Source organism: Crinia signifera, chromosome 3 (assembly GCF_055691185.1).
Source record: "Crinia signifera chromosome 3, ASM5569118v1, whole genome shotgun sequence".
Classification (NCBI taxonomy): Eukaryota; Metazoa; Chordata; class Amphibia; order Anura; family Myobatrachidae; genus Crinia; species Crinia signifera.
The window spans coordinates 293,524,139-293,540,812 of record NC_139219.1 but is presented as its reverse complement, the minus strand read 5'-3'; the positions used below and the strand labels follow the sequence as shown (position 1 = coordinate 293,540,812).

The following is a 16,674-nucleotide window of genomic DNA, read 5'->3' as shown; positions in this document are numbered from 1 at the left end:
GATCCCTTAGAAAGAAAGGATGAAAAGAAAAAGAAAAGTAGCGCTAGTACACCATTGAACATTCACAATATTTAATATCATATAAAAACATGTAAAACACTTGAAGTAGGAGGAAGCCCTGGACATTGCCCCCAGCACTTTTATTTCCCTTTGGATCCGGACCAGCCACCTCCAGCGTTATTCATCACGCACTCCATTCATCCAATACCACTGGACTTTGGTACCGTTACCCATCTTGGAGAGACACTGCTGTTATGCATTCCAAATGGAACAATTCCTCCTGGTGATTCAATTGTGGTAATTATCAAAATCTACCCACTCGTATCACACCACCAACTGGTACCTACCATGTGGGTTTGATTCTTCTTTGGACATTATACGTTAGCATTGGTGGCATACATAGGAACGGATCCTTTGTCCTACTTCAAGTGTTTTACATGTTTTTATATGATATTAAATATTGTGAATGTTCATTGGTGTACTAGCGCTACTTTTCTTTTTCTTTAGTTCCTCTTCCCTGCCTGGGGTGTCGCTGTCTGCTGTGGTGTTTCTAGCACAGGTCTGGTTTGCATATCAGTGCCGATATACAGACCACACTGTGCTAGAACCTCTACAGCAGACAGCGACACCCTAGGCAGAGAAGAGGAACTGCATGGGTTTTTAAATATAGCGGGTGCTAGAATGAACACTATATACAATACAACGTTGTATTCTGTATTTATTTCTGGGTGTAATCACCATCCTGCATGATATTGTGGTAAAATAATCAATATCAAGTGTTAGGATTACTTCTAAAGAAGAATACACACGGGGGTATAATAATCCGTCTTGTTCGCTTAAAAATTAGATCTAGTCAAATCACCAGTATTCTAACTAGAGAACACTGGTAAGCACAAATCACCCATATACACATCGCTACATGTGTATGGGCGATCTAGCCACGGGAAGCTAAAGGACGAATTCCCTGGCCTACATCGCCCGGCATGTAAGCTAGGCAAAATCGCACCAGGGTACAAGTTAGGGTCCTTGACAGGAACGTCATCAAGACCACAGTGTTCACCTGCTGTGCTAAGGGAGACATTACCATTTGCTACAATACCCACTGTAATGCCAGGTACACACTGGGGTGATGTGTAGAACCATGCATCGGTAAGTGCATACTCACAAATGCAGAGGGAATATGAGAAGGCCATGCCATTCGGCACCATGACATTTCCAGCTAGGTCTTCTGATGGACCCTACTGCAAAGTCAACCAGAAGACATCACTAATGAGAGCGGGGCACACAGATCAGATGTAAACATTAGATAATATAGTAAATAGATCATCCTTGTCCACTTCAGTTATATATTGTCTACACTTTATGTGTATGCATGTAGCAACTTCACTTTACACCTGTTCAGGGGGCTCAGGTAAGTTAGGATGATGCTTATATAAACCCATTTGTTAAATAGTGCCACAAAGTCTTCAAATAAAAACCGTCACTTGACTGCAACATTATAGAATATTCATATACTTACAATGCGTGTTTGGCATTGGTGTTTGGAACCATGCTTCAGTCTTCTATAGAAAACGTAAGCAAGTTATTCTGCAGAATTTCCCAGTGGTTAACTGTCACAACCAGCCCCACAACACATAGGGGGAAATTTACTAAAGGAAATTTGTAAAAAATAGGTGTATTTGTATCCAGAAATACCGTTATTTTTGACATTTACTATCCCGAAAATACGGCTATTCGTATTGATAGCACATCAATACGAATTGCCGTATTTTCGGGATAGTAAATGTCAAAAATAAGTGTATTTCTGGATACAAAAACACCTATTTTTTTTTTACAAATTTCCTTTAGTAAATTTCCCCCATAGTATCAATATCCTGCACTCTGGCAAGTTGAGCGCTTTTTGGATTTGCTGGACCTAACTGGATTGAACAATGTAGGAGTTTTCAAATGATTCATTTTAAGTAATTCAGGCATGGCCAAACGGTGGCCCTCCAGTGCCTTGCTATAGTTTTAGCATTCCCTAATAGCAAAACTGTGCAAGACATGATGGGACTTGTAGTTTCACAACAGCTGGAGGGCCATAGTTTGCCCAAGGCTGGAGTAATGCCTTCACTTTTGCCACGGTGTCACTGAAGAAAATAAGATATCTTCATATAGATGGTGGTCCTTTACTACATGGCAACTGAACGGCTTCACTCAGTCAATGTGACTGCTGCATTTCTCACAAGTCTCCTTGTTGTGAAAACTTTACTTGACAGTATTTGGGTGGGTTGAACAGGGCCAACTACATCATTCAAGTGCTGAGCTATTGCTTTCTACCCATTTGGATTACATAATATTCAGCTTTGTGGTGTTTTCTTCAGTCATCCTTAACATTCAAAACCTGAATATATAATCCCTCAACTACAGTGTGACGTTTCTATCCAGATATTAGTTCAGATGTACTAAACTTCAAAAGTGATAAAATGGAGCGTGATAAACAACCAGCCAATCAGCTCCTGCCTGACATTTTTCAAACAGTCGGTGACATGACAGGTAGGAGCTGATTGATAAACAGCCAGCCAATCAGCTCCTACCTGTCATGTCACAGACTGTGTTTGAAAAATGCCAGGTAGGAGCTGATTGGTTGGTTGTTTATCAATCCATTTTATCACTTTTGAAGCTTAGTACATCTGGCCCATTGTACCAGTTATTTTAAAAGATTTACAGATGGTGGCCAATTGCACGATGCGGCTGTCCTACTTTCCTAATGGCTTTTCAATAGAATAAACTTAAGGGGTCTACACACTGAGATTTTGGCAGGAGATTTGGCGTAGTCAAAATCTCCTAGATGGTTAGACAAAATCTCCCAGTTTTTCTCCTGCTTAGTCAATATTGTTTAGCAAAGATTGCTTAGCATAGATTGCCTGTGCAGGCAAGGCAATTTTGACTAGATCATAGCCTATCATTACTAGACAAAATTGCTAAGTCAAAATCGCCAGTTAATCTAGCCAAAATTGGCCATTAGCCAATATCTCACAGCGTGTATGCGGCTTAGAGCATACAAGATAAAGGGATTACATATGCAAATTTATGTTTTTTTTTTTTATTTTCACAAAATGTTTTTGAAAACATTTGACATAAAAATAAAAAAATAGCCTCTCCATGTTTAAAATATGAGAACTACATTGTATTGAAGAATGTTATTCAATAAACTTACAAAACGCATTGTTGGAAAATTCCTTGTAACAGTAGGATTTCCGTGAATGGCTGATTGACATTACATTCATTTCAGAGCAAAAACACATGGACATGGTGAAGAAAAGTTGGCACATTTAAACATGTACTAAGGATCTAACTAATAAGTACACATTAATGATCATAGAAAAAGCACACAATATACAGGCAAGCTTCAGCTAAAATTTATTGGATTTATTGTCTATTTTTAGTATTAAACTAATGCCTGATTAAAACGAGTATTGTGGATTGGACACTCTAAAAAAGGTCGTAGTATGACAGGAAATACTTTAACATCATTGTATAAATTATAGATAAGGCCTTTTTCCATGGCAATATACAAGACTAAAAGATTAATGTACTGTCATAACACAACGGATACAGCTGATGTGACTTCTGTAGGGTACTAAGAGCACTTTTCCAGAAAGGATTTACAGCATCTAATACACTGCTGGTAGACGGTCTCAAAATCTTCATCGCTGCCCTGTAATTCAAATAAAAAGTCATATTACAACTTATTTACTAAAAAAACAAAGCTAAACACGTGTATTGGAGTTATTTGAGGAAGTAACCCTCAGTTTTGAGTGTTCAGTCAATAGATAGTAACTGGCAGCACCAGTTTATTGAGTAGTAGAAAAAAATAAATAAAAAAAAAAGATTGTGGAAAGGCGATTTGGAATGAGTGTGCTTAGGCTAAAGATCAGTAAATAAAAAGATGATGTCAGGCCAGCCAAGTCACGTTGTCAGGGTAACCAGCCGTCCCTGGCAGGCAGTCATACGGAGAAACATACACAAATATACACTAAAAAAAACAAACCCAAAGTGAATAAAGGAGGTATTGTCAACAATAAATGAAATAACAGTTCAACACTGAAAGTGGCAAATTAGATTTGTAAGGAAGGTAGTATAAAAATCTGTCAAGGGAATATGCCCATAACTCCAGCTATATCAGGAACCACAAATATTTGGGAGCAAAAAAGTCTGTGGAGGAAAAATTAGATTTACTAAAATATGCGGTTAAGGTCACAGGACCGGAGTCGCGAACTGTATAAAAGTATGATCAATCGTTGTGTTTAACAAAAAATACAATTAAACATCCAGGGAGTCATCCACATGATATTAAAATGTACTCTGGATGAGACCTAAGTTGTCAATTATAAGAGACATTCTAGTATGCAAGCAGATACTGTATGTCTCGCGCAAGTATAGGGAGTGAAGGTATTTAAGGTATTCCTTTAGGGAAATACAATAGTGTCTATATGAGGAATCTAATTCAAACCAGGATTCCATGGGAATAAAAAAATAAAAAAACGTGCAACTGAAATAGAAGCCAAGTTATCTGCTCACTAATAAACAATTACTTTCATAATATGATGTAAGATAAAAAAAAACATTCCATGTGATTTCCTCATTTAAGCCCGCCAGGCTCACGGTGCTAAGAATGGAATCCCGTTCGATATTTGAATTTAACAGTCCAGTGTCCCCGTCACCTCCTCTGAAATCTGCTGGTAAGTGATCAGTGATGGTAGGCCACAAATTTTTTAATTCATGTTTTTTTTCTCTGCAAAATGTCTGGCTACTGGTTGATCAAATGTTCCTTTCAAAATTGCTGACCTGTGAAGCACCATCCTAGAATGACCTTATGGTTTTTCCTACGCAGTCAAACTGCAGGGACGTATAATAATTTAATGATATAATAAATGTTGACGTACACGTAAGAACATGTTTAATTCTGTATGTTTTATTGTTACGAAGGTTGTTGAACCTCTTATGTGGTTACAGGTCAAGCAATGTAGACATTTATAGCAGCCCAGGGGTCTTAATAGAAAGGTGTGCTTGCTACTTTCATGGTTGTATGGTTTGTCAAAACCTGTGATGTCCGTGTGGACAACTAGGTCTTCCATGTTTTTCCATCTTGAGTAACTAACCATTTCTTTTTTTCCCATCTTGAGTAACTAACCATTTCTTTTTTTCCATGTTAAAGCTATTGGCCATAACACCCTAGCAGCTCAAGGTAATATTGGGCTTGCTGTAGAAAATGGATTGGTCCATGGAATGACGTTCTGTTTGTGATCTTTAGGGGAAAGTAGTGCTTGTCTGTCCATAATCAACTCCTAATTTTTAAATTTGTGCAAACTGGACATCACTTTATCTAGTTCTTCTTCAACCGCATCCCTTTCATTGGTGATCCTTGCTACACAGATCATCTTTTGGAAAAAAATATTTTTTACCGCTATCGGGTGATGACTATTGGCTTTCAGTAAAGTGTCCATGTAGTGGTTTGTCCTTTTATTTCTTTTAGTGGTAACCCATACAAAATGTTCAGTCATCAGCTGATTAAAACTGTGGCTACCACCTGTGGACCACAGGATGAAGAGGTTGACTGTAGATCTGGCATATGCCAGAATGTGTAGGATGCTTGAATGGCATATCCTGTTCATCCTGAAACATGGAAATATTTGCAAAGGGGAGACGTTGCTCCTCATTGTACACCCATATTTTTGATGATAAAAACAGCCATGATTTCTTGTTAATGTCCTCTCCAATAGATTAGGGAATAACTATGTCCACTGAAATTAATTGTTAATTAGAAACGTCTTCATGGCCTCCAATCTCTGCTGATGGGCAATGCTGGTGTATAAAATAGCAAATATCAACAGTACAAAGTAACGTCCCATTCAGTATATAATCAATTTTTTGAATTAAACGTACAGATAGAGCCATCCTCATGCAGCCCTTTAATAGGATTCAGTGAGCCAGAGCGGTCAGACTTAATCCTATGCTAACCCCCTCCTGTATTGTTCTATGTATTGTATTGCAGCTGAGAACAATAGGCCTTGGTGAGCCATGGCTCACCATGAATATCCAGAAGAGAAGGCTTTGTTATAACTACTTACATCTTACATCATGGCTTAAATTATTTTTTTTTGTAGAAATAAACAAAATGATTGGTCACCGCATTGTGTAGAGTTGTATCCAATTCTTGCTTAGTGCTCATAGGTATTGGTATCAGCTAATTGTTTGAGAACTTTGTCCCTATAATTTGTTAGATTCAAGAATATAATTTGTCCATAGGGCGGATAATTATAGTTTTGTATTTCCCAAATGCGTTGAGTGCTAGTCTCCTTCGCACGACATATTATGATGTTTAAAATCGGGCTTGCGCCAGTGTATTTAAGTACAGATTCATCCATTAATCTGATAAAGGTTTTGATGGAAGCATTGATTGACAACCATGAAAGTAGCAAGGACACATTTCTATCAAGTCCCCTGGGCTGCTAAAAAAGGTCTACATTGCTTGACATGTAAGCACATGATAACAGGCAGCACGTTCAACAACCCTCATAACAATAAAATATACAGAATTAAACATGTTCTTACGTGTACGTTAACATTTATTATCTACCCGATTATATGTCCCTACGGGTTGACTTGCGTAGGAGAAACCATAAGGTCACTCAGAACCAGGATGGTGCTTCACAGGTCAGCAATTTTGAAAGGAACATTAAATCAACCGGTAGCCAGACATTTTGCCAAGAATTTTTTTTTAAAGACTTGAGGCATATAATCATTGATCAATTACCAGCAAATGGAGGCGACAGGGACATTGACCTGTTAAGAATGGAATCCCGTTGGAAATTTGAAACCGATGGGCTTCAATGAATATCAAGTAATATTTATCAAAAAAAAGCTATCATCTGTCATATTTTGACAGTAATTCTTTATTACTGAGCAGATAACTTTGCTTTAATTTGCGTTATATGTTTTTTTCCTTTTAGGTCTTAAAAACCCTGGTTTGGATTAGTTCCCTCATGTAGACATTATTGTATTTCCCTTAAGGAAATACCTTCACAAGACATATCTGCTTACATACTAGAATGTCTCTTATAATTTACAACACACTGTAGGTGTCATCCAGAGTACATTTTAATATCACCGTGGATAATACAACAATTTAATACAACAAATATCATATTTTAAACAGTTTCGGACAGTTCTGCGCCTGTAACCTCCACATAGTACCTCATAGTATCTCAGTACATCTAATTTTTCCTTCTCAGCCTATCAGTTTGACCCTAAATATTTGCGGATTCCCGATATAGCTAGGGTTATGTGCATATTCGCCATACAGATTTTTTTTACTACCTTCCTTACAAATCTAAATTTGACGCTTTATATGTTGAAACTGTTATTGATTTATTGTTGCCAATAGTTCCTTATTCACTTTGGGTGATTTTACGAGTGTATATTTATATATTTTTCTCCGTAGATGGGACTGCCGGGGTCGTGTTGCGGCTGGCCTGACGTCATTAGAATTGGCTGGGACCACGACCTCTGCCTGCCTTTCATGCCGAACAAACAAGGTGATGGGAGTTCTTTATCTTGTATTCACCATAAATAGGTAAAATTTATTTTGCTCTTAACAATACTCACCTTGAAACTTTGATGTATTGATGTTTTATTATACATACAATTCTTTCAAAACCTCTGAGTGCTACTGGTAACTACGTAGGATTTTACAAGAATTCCAAAGGGCGTCTGAGGCAGCGGCATTATTTGTGGGCGATCCGTGGGATACCGAATCCAGTTGACTGTACTTCAAAACGTTGACCATTTTTGGCTGCATGTTAACGGTTTATTTGAAATCCCACCTCGTCGTGGATGGTTTGTTGGGTTCCTTGCCATATAGTGTTGTTTCAATTTAGATAGTGTGTGTGTGTGTGTGTGTGTGGTGGTGGCAGCATTTCTTTATAGAACAGATTTTTTTTTCCATGTAATAAGCAAAAAGGGCCACAAAGTTGGGAAAACATTTCCAACTTTAAGGGGTGTCTTCAATGCTGCTGGTGAGCTGTGACAGCGAGCAGCACTGCCTGTTAACAGTCACAGCTCGCAGGGTCAGTATTCAACTGACCCCCCTAATACGCCAATTCCCCATCGGTCCGTTTTTGGAGCGAGGGGGAAATCGGTGTAGACTCGCAGCTAAATGTAGCCGTGATCCTCGCTGTCCTCTGACAACGAGGATTTCCCTGCCATGTTGAATAAGGTGAGCGGCCGGCGCGGGGTTAAACAACGAGGATTACTTGTTTACTGCCATACCCACCATTTAACCCCCTTGCTGGCTGGAAAGAATATGGGCCTAAGTGTTTGACCTCATGCTTTATTTATGGTCACAGAAAACCAAACTTATCGGGAACTGGACTTGTTTAAAATTAAATGGTAAATTTGAGGGAATCGTCTGGATTCTGATTATTAAAACAGTTTCTCCAGTTTCACAGCCAGTAAGAATATTACGGTTTACCAGACACTGGTACGTGTGGCTGTGGTATGCTGCCTCCTCCTGGGTGTATAACAGTGAGGATCTGTGTGCAGGTGTGCTATTGTGTGCGTGGGGCATCTGGTTCTCTGTGTGGTGCCCATAATGCTCTCACTGTTGCCCCTGTGCAACGGGCGATCGGTAGAGCACTCGCTGCTCTGGTCATCACTGCGGCTTTGTGTTTGTTGCCTCTTGCTGTCATGGCCGCCGAGAGGCGGGACGGGTACTAATTACTAGGGCCCAGAACTGATCCTGACCTGCCGCACCAGCTCCCTCTACCCCCACAGGCAGCTGCATCCGAGATTCTTGACTCCCCCTGCTCCAAAACGGTTTTAACCTCCCGTTATTAGACCACACACCTAAATGTTACCAGGGCCCAGCCAGCCTCTCAGCAGCACTGCTTGTTGTGTAAATGGATGCAGCCCAGCTGTGATGTTCCCAGTCAGGCAATTTGCATAGAGCATGCTGATTGGTTGATTACGATAAACTGATTTCGCCCGGCTCCCATACAGCATAGGGAGATGATGAATATATGCAAACCTTCTGGGAGAACTGCATATCTAATAGTGAAACCGCACCAGAATTTGTAGAGCGGTTATTGAGATTTTGGTGTTCAGATAGACAGACGTGCTTCGGGGACTTTGGTTTTGCGTATGTATAAATTTATATATAATCACCTTATATAGTATAAAGCAAACACATACAGCTTTATATTGTGAGTTAAGTAAAATAAGCGATTGCTCCAGCCCTAAGTACTGCCAGTTAGCACAGGACACCACAACTTACATAATACGGGTCTTCGATGATAAGCCGCTTCTGAGGATCATAGCTTCCGAGAAGTTCGATCTTAGCTTTGCAGTTCTGCACTTGGTTACATTTATGTTTTAAATCTCTGCAAGACATAACGTGGTCAGGTACAACTTTATTTCCCCGGTTATTGTAAAATTGTGGTCATATAACCTATAAACAAAGGGAAAATGAAAGGAATTCGCCAACAGCATACGCCAGTGGTTCCCAAACTGTGCGCTTAGGCTCCCTGGGGTGCCTCGGAGCACTTGCAGGGGTGCCTCGGTTTGGTGGTCCAGAACAGATTCAAATTATTTATGGTCAATGTAATAGGCAAAACCAGAGCTTGTGGCTTCCAGTTTTAAAATATGTGGATAAACAGAAGTCCCTCATCACATAACTGGACCTACGGATGAAATATAAGCACAACGTCTTTCATTTAATATTGTTTTCTGAAATTCTTGGTAGCAAACTTTGCAACTAGGGGTGCCGTGACAAATATTCTGATAATCTAGGGTGCCGTGATGCAAAAAAAGTTTGGGAACCACTGGCATACGCCCTTCTTCTAGTAAGGGGGAAAAGTACCAACTACTTAACAGAACGGTTGGGGGAGAGGACATCATTGTGTTTGGCCAGTTAGAACCGATACACTCCAGGAAATGTAAACATTCCAATAAAGGTTTTCGGACTTCCCTAAAAGCAATCAAAACATTAGCGGCAGTTTCAATGGTCCCATCGGACCTATTTCCATGGGTACTTGCAACAAATAAATGCAGCACTAAAACGCCCTTTCTTGATCTATGCTAACAACAGGTTGTCAAGTAGAACAAATAACCTGTAAAGTGAATTCCTTAAAAAATAGTGTACACAAAAACATGAAAGTGACTTTCTAGTCGCGTATACAATGGCATAGAGAAAATACAGAGGGTGCAGCGTTACTACATGTGGCATTGCACTATTCTGTTCAAAGCTAAAAACACATTTCACAGGAAACCTATAAATAACAAATACTTGTCAGTGGACATTTCAAAGCCTACTTTATAAACTCAGCATAGTTCTCATTCACAATCTACAGGGGCCCCTATGTACACACAAAGAAAATAAGGTCCCAGCCACGCCACATGCTTCCATACAGTGAATGGCTGTCAGAACTCGGATTGGTGGATAGCTCCACCAATCAGCTTGTTGACAGCCATTCACTGTTTGGCTGTAGGCAGGTACCTATTTCTGACTCGCCACTCTGTGTGATGACCACCACCCACCCCTGCTCAAAAGGCCCTAGAATTGTGGGGCCCAGGGCTGTGCCTATGCTTTAAGATGACTCTGGTTACTGTGCTCAATCTAGTTCAGAAGATAAATGGTGGTTAAACGTGAAAAGTGAAGACGGGTCCTTGCTGAAAATGGTGAGAACAAGAACAAGGAACCTTTCGGTAACCTCTGCTCTTATATTATAGAACTGGGTTCTACATCCTAGGATTTCCAGCCAGTGCTAGTGGCTCAAAGTATTTACTTGATTAATTCTGTAAAGGAATATTCTGTAGCACCATATAAATACTTATTAAAGGTGTAGCTATACGTTGAATATAAACATGACCTGTCCATGTTTTGTGTTGCAGTAGAAATATCAATTCATAAAAGTAAACATACAGCAACAAATCCCTATACACAAACAATGCTCCAGGACGAGACTTGTTACTTCCTGTTTTTTTTATAAAAAAAAAAAAAAGGTAAATAATTTTGAAACCAATGTGGCAAAGCCTTCCTTATATTACTGCACCATATAGGGGTATATTCAACTGATGTTGAAACTGCCGTCTTGCCAAAAAGATGGCAGTTTGACATGAATAGGTCGGAAGGGGTAAGACTTTTTGAATCATGGCACCCTAAAGTATCAGAATATTTTTCACGGCACCCCTAGGCCAAAAGTTGGTTACTAATTTCAGGAAAAATATTAAATTAGATGTGATTTTAATGTTTTCCATAGGTCCACTTATGTGGTGAGAAACATGATTCACTTCTGTTTACCCACATATTCTTAATTGGAAGCCACAAGCACTGATTGTGCCTATTTCATTGCCCATAAATAACTTGAATTGGTTCTGGACCACCAACCTGAGGCACCCCTGCAAGTGCTCCAAGGCACCCCAGGGAGCCTAGGCGCACAGTTTGTGAACCACTGGGTTAAGATCTTTTCAATGCTAGCTGTTTTTTTGGGCAGATTGGAATGTTAGAATGTTCCAACCTGCCGAAATCCAAGTGGATTGATGGAATAGCCACTAATCCACCTGCTTTTGATGGAAAAACAGCCATAAATTGAAAGGTTTTGGCTATGTTTCCGGCAATCTCAATCAGACATGAAAAGATGTCGGATTGAGGCAGGGAGGACGGCGCCGGGTGAGCAGCAGCAGCTTGCACTACACCGCCCGGGTGAGCATCAATGAGCGGCCAAATCCAACATCCGGATTTGGCTGCTGCATTGAATAATGGATGACTGATCCATTCCATCAAAATAATTTTTGAATGGATCCAGCATCCATTAAATATACCCCATAGTCTGCACAGTCCATATGGCGAGTCCCTCAAGAATAAATTAGGGAAAGTGTTTGCAGAGTGAGAACGCTCCTGCATGTTGTACTTTGATGTCGCCATGATGATCACTGTTCTTACTGAAGACCTCAAATAAAAATAAAAATGAGTTGCACTGGGTCCTCAGGAGACAATGTCACCAAGAGGTTGTATAAAGAAAGGTTTCCAAAAGTAGACAAATATTAAAATTACAAATGTTTAATTCTAAGAATCAGTGCAATTTATAGAGAAGTTTCATGCTTTTCACATTTTCAAGCCAGATTTTTTTTATTTTGCTATGATTGCTGTTGCAGGGTCAGAGCAGCCACCATTTGTGGGAACTTTGCCTAGGACCAAGCGTTCACTTTCTAGCAATGAAAGTAAGACAGTGCCACCTAGTGGACAGCATTAGCATACATGGACAATTGCTGCTTGAAAAGATTTCCCTCCAAAGCTTTTTAGCGGCCCCAGACTCCCTCAGAGGGTTTCAAAGGTGCCACTATTACACTGTAACATTGTACTATTGTAATATGCTGTAGCACCTCTACGCTGAGGTTCCCGGAAGGAGGTTGCTTGTGCTCACTCACATACGATAAACCCAAGTATCCACGGAGGTTCACCAGGCACCTCCTTGAAGGGTTACACAATCTAGTACAGTAATTTTTTATTATTACACTAAAAAGAACCAGTATTTCCGATGAACCAGAAGTTGGCAAAGAGTATATGTCACAATTGACTGACTAGTAGAACCTACGGTATCCGGCTAATCGTTCTGCACTAGTTAGACAGCCAGTAGGGCAACACCATAGGGTTGACACTTATTTGGGATTTACTACACACCTGGGCAAGTCATGGGAATATGGCGAGCACAGTAGAAGCTGAGCGAGCCACCTTGCCCAAAGCGTGGTTAGGTCCGATTGGGAACTGCATTCTGCTTGAAATCACATAAACATCCTGGAAATAATGCGTGCCTCTAATTCCAACTGTCAGATATAAAGGGCCGTTTTCGGACGCATTTTCCCCCAGAGGTTCGACTGTTAAAAGTCAAATCTGTATTGTCGAAAGGGGCCGGTAAATTGTGGAATCTGTGACAGGGATTTAACATAAAACTCGTGCATCTACGAGTTTTTCGCTGATCTACAGATTTCCCGACTGTTGGAACATTTCTGACAGTCAGAGATTCAATAGGTCTTGTAAAAATTTACTGATGTTTCCGTCTGTCAGAAATAACTGCACACACTGAATAAACCCACTAAATGTATCTCGGTGTGACCTAAAGCCAGCTGTTGTCTATGCTTACTATGGCATCAATAAAACACACTGCATAAAGATAGACCACAAAAAAACTAAGTACCCACCTTAGATTACTTTCATCCATGCACAGAATATAGTCATAGTTGAGGAAATCCTCTTTTGTGATCTGCATGTAAAACAATACTAGATTAGTGTTGTGCTTGTAGTAGTACGTTTATTTATAAGGCGCCGCAAAGTGTCCGCAGCGCCGTACATAGCAAACAAAAAACAAATTACAAGGTAACGTACAGGGTGTGTTGAAAAATACAGTATGAATAGGGGTATAGCTGGTAGAACTAAAATCAGCATCAGTTCAGAAGTAGGTGTCAAAATTGTCGAGGAGACTGAAGATGAAGTAGAGGAAGGGAAGAACAGGACAGGAGCACAGGTGAGGTAAAGAGGTAGGGTGAGTACGTGAGGAAGGAGGACCCTACTCATAAGAGTTAACATACTAAAAATAGGTGGGTGGACGAACGAAAAACAATAGGATAAGTAGGAACGGAGGCAGGATAGAAGGATCAAAAAAGAGGTTAGGAGGAGGGATAGGAAAGTCGAAAAAAGTGTGTTTTGAGGGAGCGCTTGAAGGAGGTAAGGGAATCAGAAAGCCTGATGGGTGGCGGGAGGTTGTTCCAGTGCAGGGGGGCAGCGCGAGAGAAGTCTTGGACACGGGAGTGGGAGGAGGTGATTAGGTGAGAGGTCAGTCGGCGGTCAGCGATGGAGCGAAGAGGACGGGAGGGAGTGTGGATAGAGATCAGTGAAGAGAGGTAAGGAAGCGGTGGAGGAGGAGAGAGCCTTGTAGGTGGTGGTGAGGAGTTTAAAGAGAACTCGGAAAGGAATGGGGAGCCAGTAAAGAGATAGACAGAGGGGGGAGGCGGAGGTAGAGCGGCGGGAGAGGAAGATGAGCCTAGCAGCAGCGTTAAGAATGGATTGGAGAGGTGCGAGGCGGGTGAGAGGTAGCCCAGAGAGAAGGATGTTGCAGTAGTCAAGGCGGGAGATGACAAGAGAGTGAATGAGAATTTTGGTCGCGTCAGTGGAGAGGAATGGTCTGATGCGTGAGATGTTGCGTAGGTGAAAGCGGTTGCGTAGGTGAAAGCGGCAAGACTGAGAGAGCACGAATGTGGGGGGTGAAAGAGAGGGAGGAGTCAATGATGACACCGAGGCAGTGCGTTTGGTCGGTGGAGGTGATCTCGGTTTCACCAATACTGATGGAGATAATGGGAGAAGAGGGGATGTTCGGGGGATGGAAGATTAGTTCAGTTTTAGCCATGTTTAGTTTCAGGAAGCGTTGGGTCATCCAGGCTGAGATGGCCGTGAGACATTCGGAGACCTTGGACAGGAGTGATGGGGATAAGTCGGGGGAGGAGAGATAGATTAGGGTATCATCAGCATAAAGGTGGTAATGAAAACCATAGGAGCTGATGAGGGTGCCCAGAGAGGTGGTGTAGAGGGAGAAGAGGGCCAAGGACTGACCCTTGGGGAACACAGACTGGCTGCGGGGTAGTAGGAGAGGAGGAGCTCGGAGTGGAGACGGAGCGATTGGAGAGGTATGAGGTGAACCAGGAGAAGACCGTGCCAGTGATGCCAAAGGAGCGGAGGGTGTTGAGCAGGAGAGGGTGGTCAACAGTGTCAAAGGCAGCCGACAGATCAAGCTGGATGAGGATAGAGAAGAGGCCTTTGGATTTAGCCGATAGTAGATCGTTAGTGACTTTGGTCAGGGCAGTTTCAGTGGAATGTACAGATGGGGCCGGGCTCATCTTTGCAGGGGATGGCGATGCCATCGCCATTCCCTGCTCCCGCGCCATCTGTGTGTCGGAAGGGGACGCGCGCGCACGAGGTGCGCGCGCGTCCCCTTCCGACGGTGCTGCCGTCCCCTTCCGACGGTCGCCCGGTGCCCACACCGGGCGCCCGCACCCCCCCACAGCCTCCTCGGGTCCCCCCAGCCCCCCTCGAGCGGGAGGCGGACAGTATTGCGTCCGCCTCGCCGGCCGGCCGCCCGGATACTGAGACGCGCGTGCGTGGGGGACGCACGCGCGTCTCAGTCAGATGGCGCGCCGTGTTGCTGGCGGATCGCCAGCAGCATGCTGCTGGCGATTCGCCAGCAAGCATAAGGCCGGCGCCGTCTGTAAAGGGTGGAACCCGGATTGGAGGGGGTCTAGAATGGAGTTAGCAGTAAGGAGGCTTAGGAGACGATTATAGGTCAGACGTTCTAGGAGCTTGGAGGCAAAAGGGAGGAGGGAGATGGACCTGTAGTTGGATGGAGAGTTGGGGTCCAGATTTGTTTTTTTTTATATTTTGTATACCACACACACACACACACACACACACACAAAAATCATATCCTGCTTAGTCTCCCATTATCACACGGATAACCCTTTCAGACCTAAAAATGCAGGGTCGCACTGGGACTTGGAAACTGTTCAGTCCCGGTGCGACCCTGCATTTTAGTCTGTTAGGTTACTTCAGCGAACCGGCAATATTGCCGGTTCGCAGATGTCATGCAAGGGCGCATCAGATTGTCATTGGGAGGTGGGAGAGGAGACTGCACTGCTCCAAGAACTGCCTCCTCCATTGGTGTGAATGGGAAATTAACCCATTCACACCACAACGCAACACGAACCAGTAAGAACCCTTCTTTTTTTACTGGTTCGTATTACTACCAGTTTGTGGGACCCGGTAACCCCTTTCACACCAATTACAGGGTCTAACCGGCAACAAACCGCCATGAACCCAGTAATTAGGTGCGATGTGAAAGGGGTATGAAAGTGCGTCCTACATTACTGATAATCTGTATTAGGCCTATGGAGACACATTTCCAGTTACTTTGGTTAGACACATTGTTGGTTATGGAAGTCCCTGCTAAAGTGCATGGCATAAAGGGGCACTCCATCATTAGATAAAGCTCATCAAGTTTGTTTTATTCTAGTAGATAATAGTGGAAACATCAGGACAGTCTGGGGCATTGTGTGTGCAGATAGAGATGTATTATTATTGCTATTATAAAGGTTACTCCACTGAAGTACCACTGAAAGGACAACAAACGGCAGCAAAAATCTGGAATAAAAAAAAAAAAGTCCCTTTGTAGGGTAGATATAGTGGGTCTCGGCAACCCTACCCCACAACAAGGAATGCCCCTAAAAATGCACCCTCTACAACCATGCCACCAGCATAGTGCTAGAGAGTGGAACTACGGGCAACATCGCAAGGTCCATTTTGAGCATGCACTGAATGGACTTTGAGCAGCAGCAGATTTCTGACAATCAAGAAACTGCCTGCTGCCACACTACTGCCATACGCTGAATCAGGCCCTGTGGTACCAGGCCTTCTTTGATGGTTACTCATAAGTAAGAACAGCCCACACAGCGTCAAGCCCCTTACACATGGGGTGACCCGTCCACCGCGCTGAGCTGCAGGCTTATAAACGATTCCTTAGCACACATTGTGGTACACCAGGGATGCACCCAGCAATGCTGTGTGCGGAGTGATCGTGCAGAGTGTGGCTT

The 16,674-nt window shown here is 42.3% G+C and overlaps 1 protein-coding gene across 2 annotated transcripts in view; it reads right to left on the bottom strand.

Annotated features, from left to right (window-relative positions):
- Nucleotides 1–3,385: 3,385 nt before the first annotated feature.
- Nucleotides 3,386–16,674, bottom strand: part of ACP1 (acid phosphatase 1) — a 37,230-nt gene continuing 23,941 nt past the window's right edge. For both annotated transcript variants that reach the window (XM_083178465.1, XM_083178464.1), the window contains exons 4-6: nucleotides 13,240–13,301; nucleotides 9,317–9,422; nucleotides 3,386–3,700 (exon numbers count right to left, since the gene is read on the bottom strand). In XM_083178465.1, coding sequence (XP_083034591.1) covers nucleotides 3,623–3,700; nucleotides 9,317–9,422; nucleotides 13,240–13,301 — 246 coding nt within the window. In that variant the 3' untranslated portion in view covers nucleotides 3,386–3,622. The remainder of the gene's footprint in view (nucleotides 3,701–9,316; nucleotides 9,423–13,239; nucleotides 13,302–16,674) is intronic.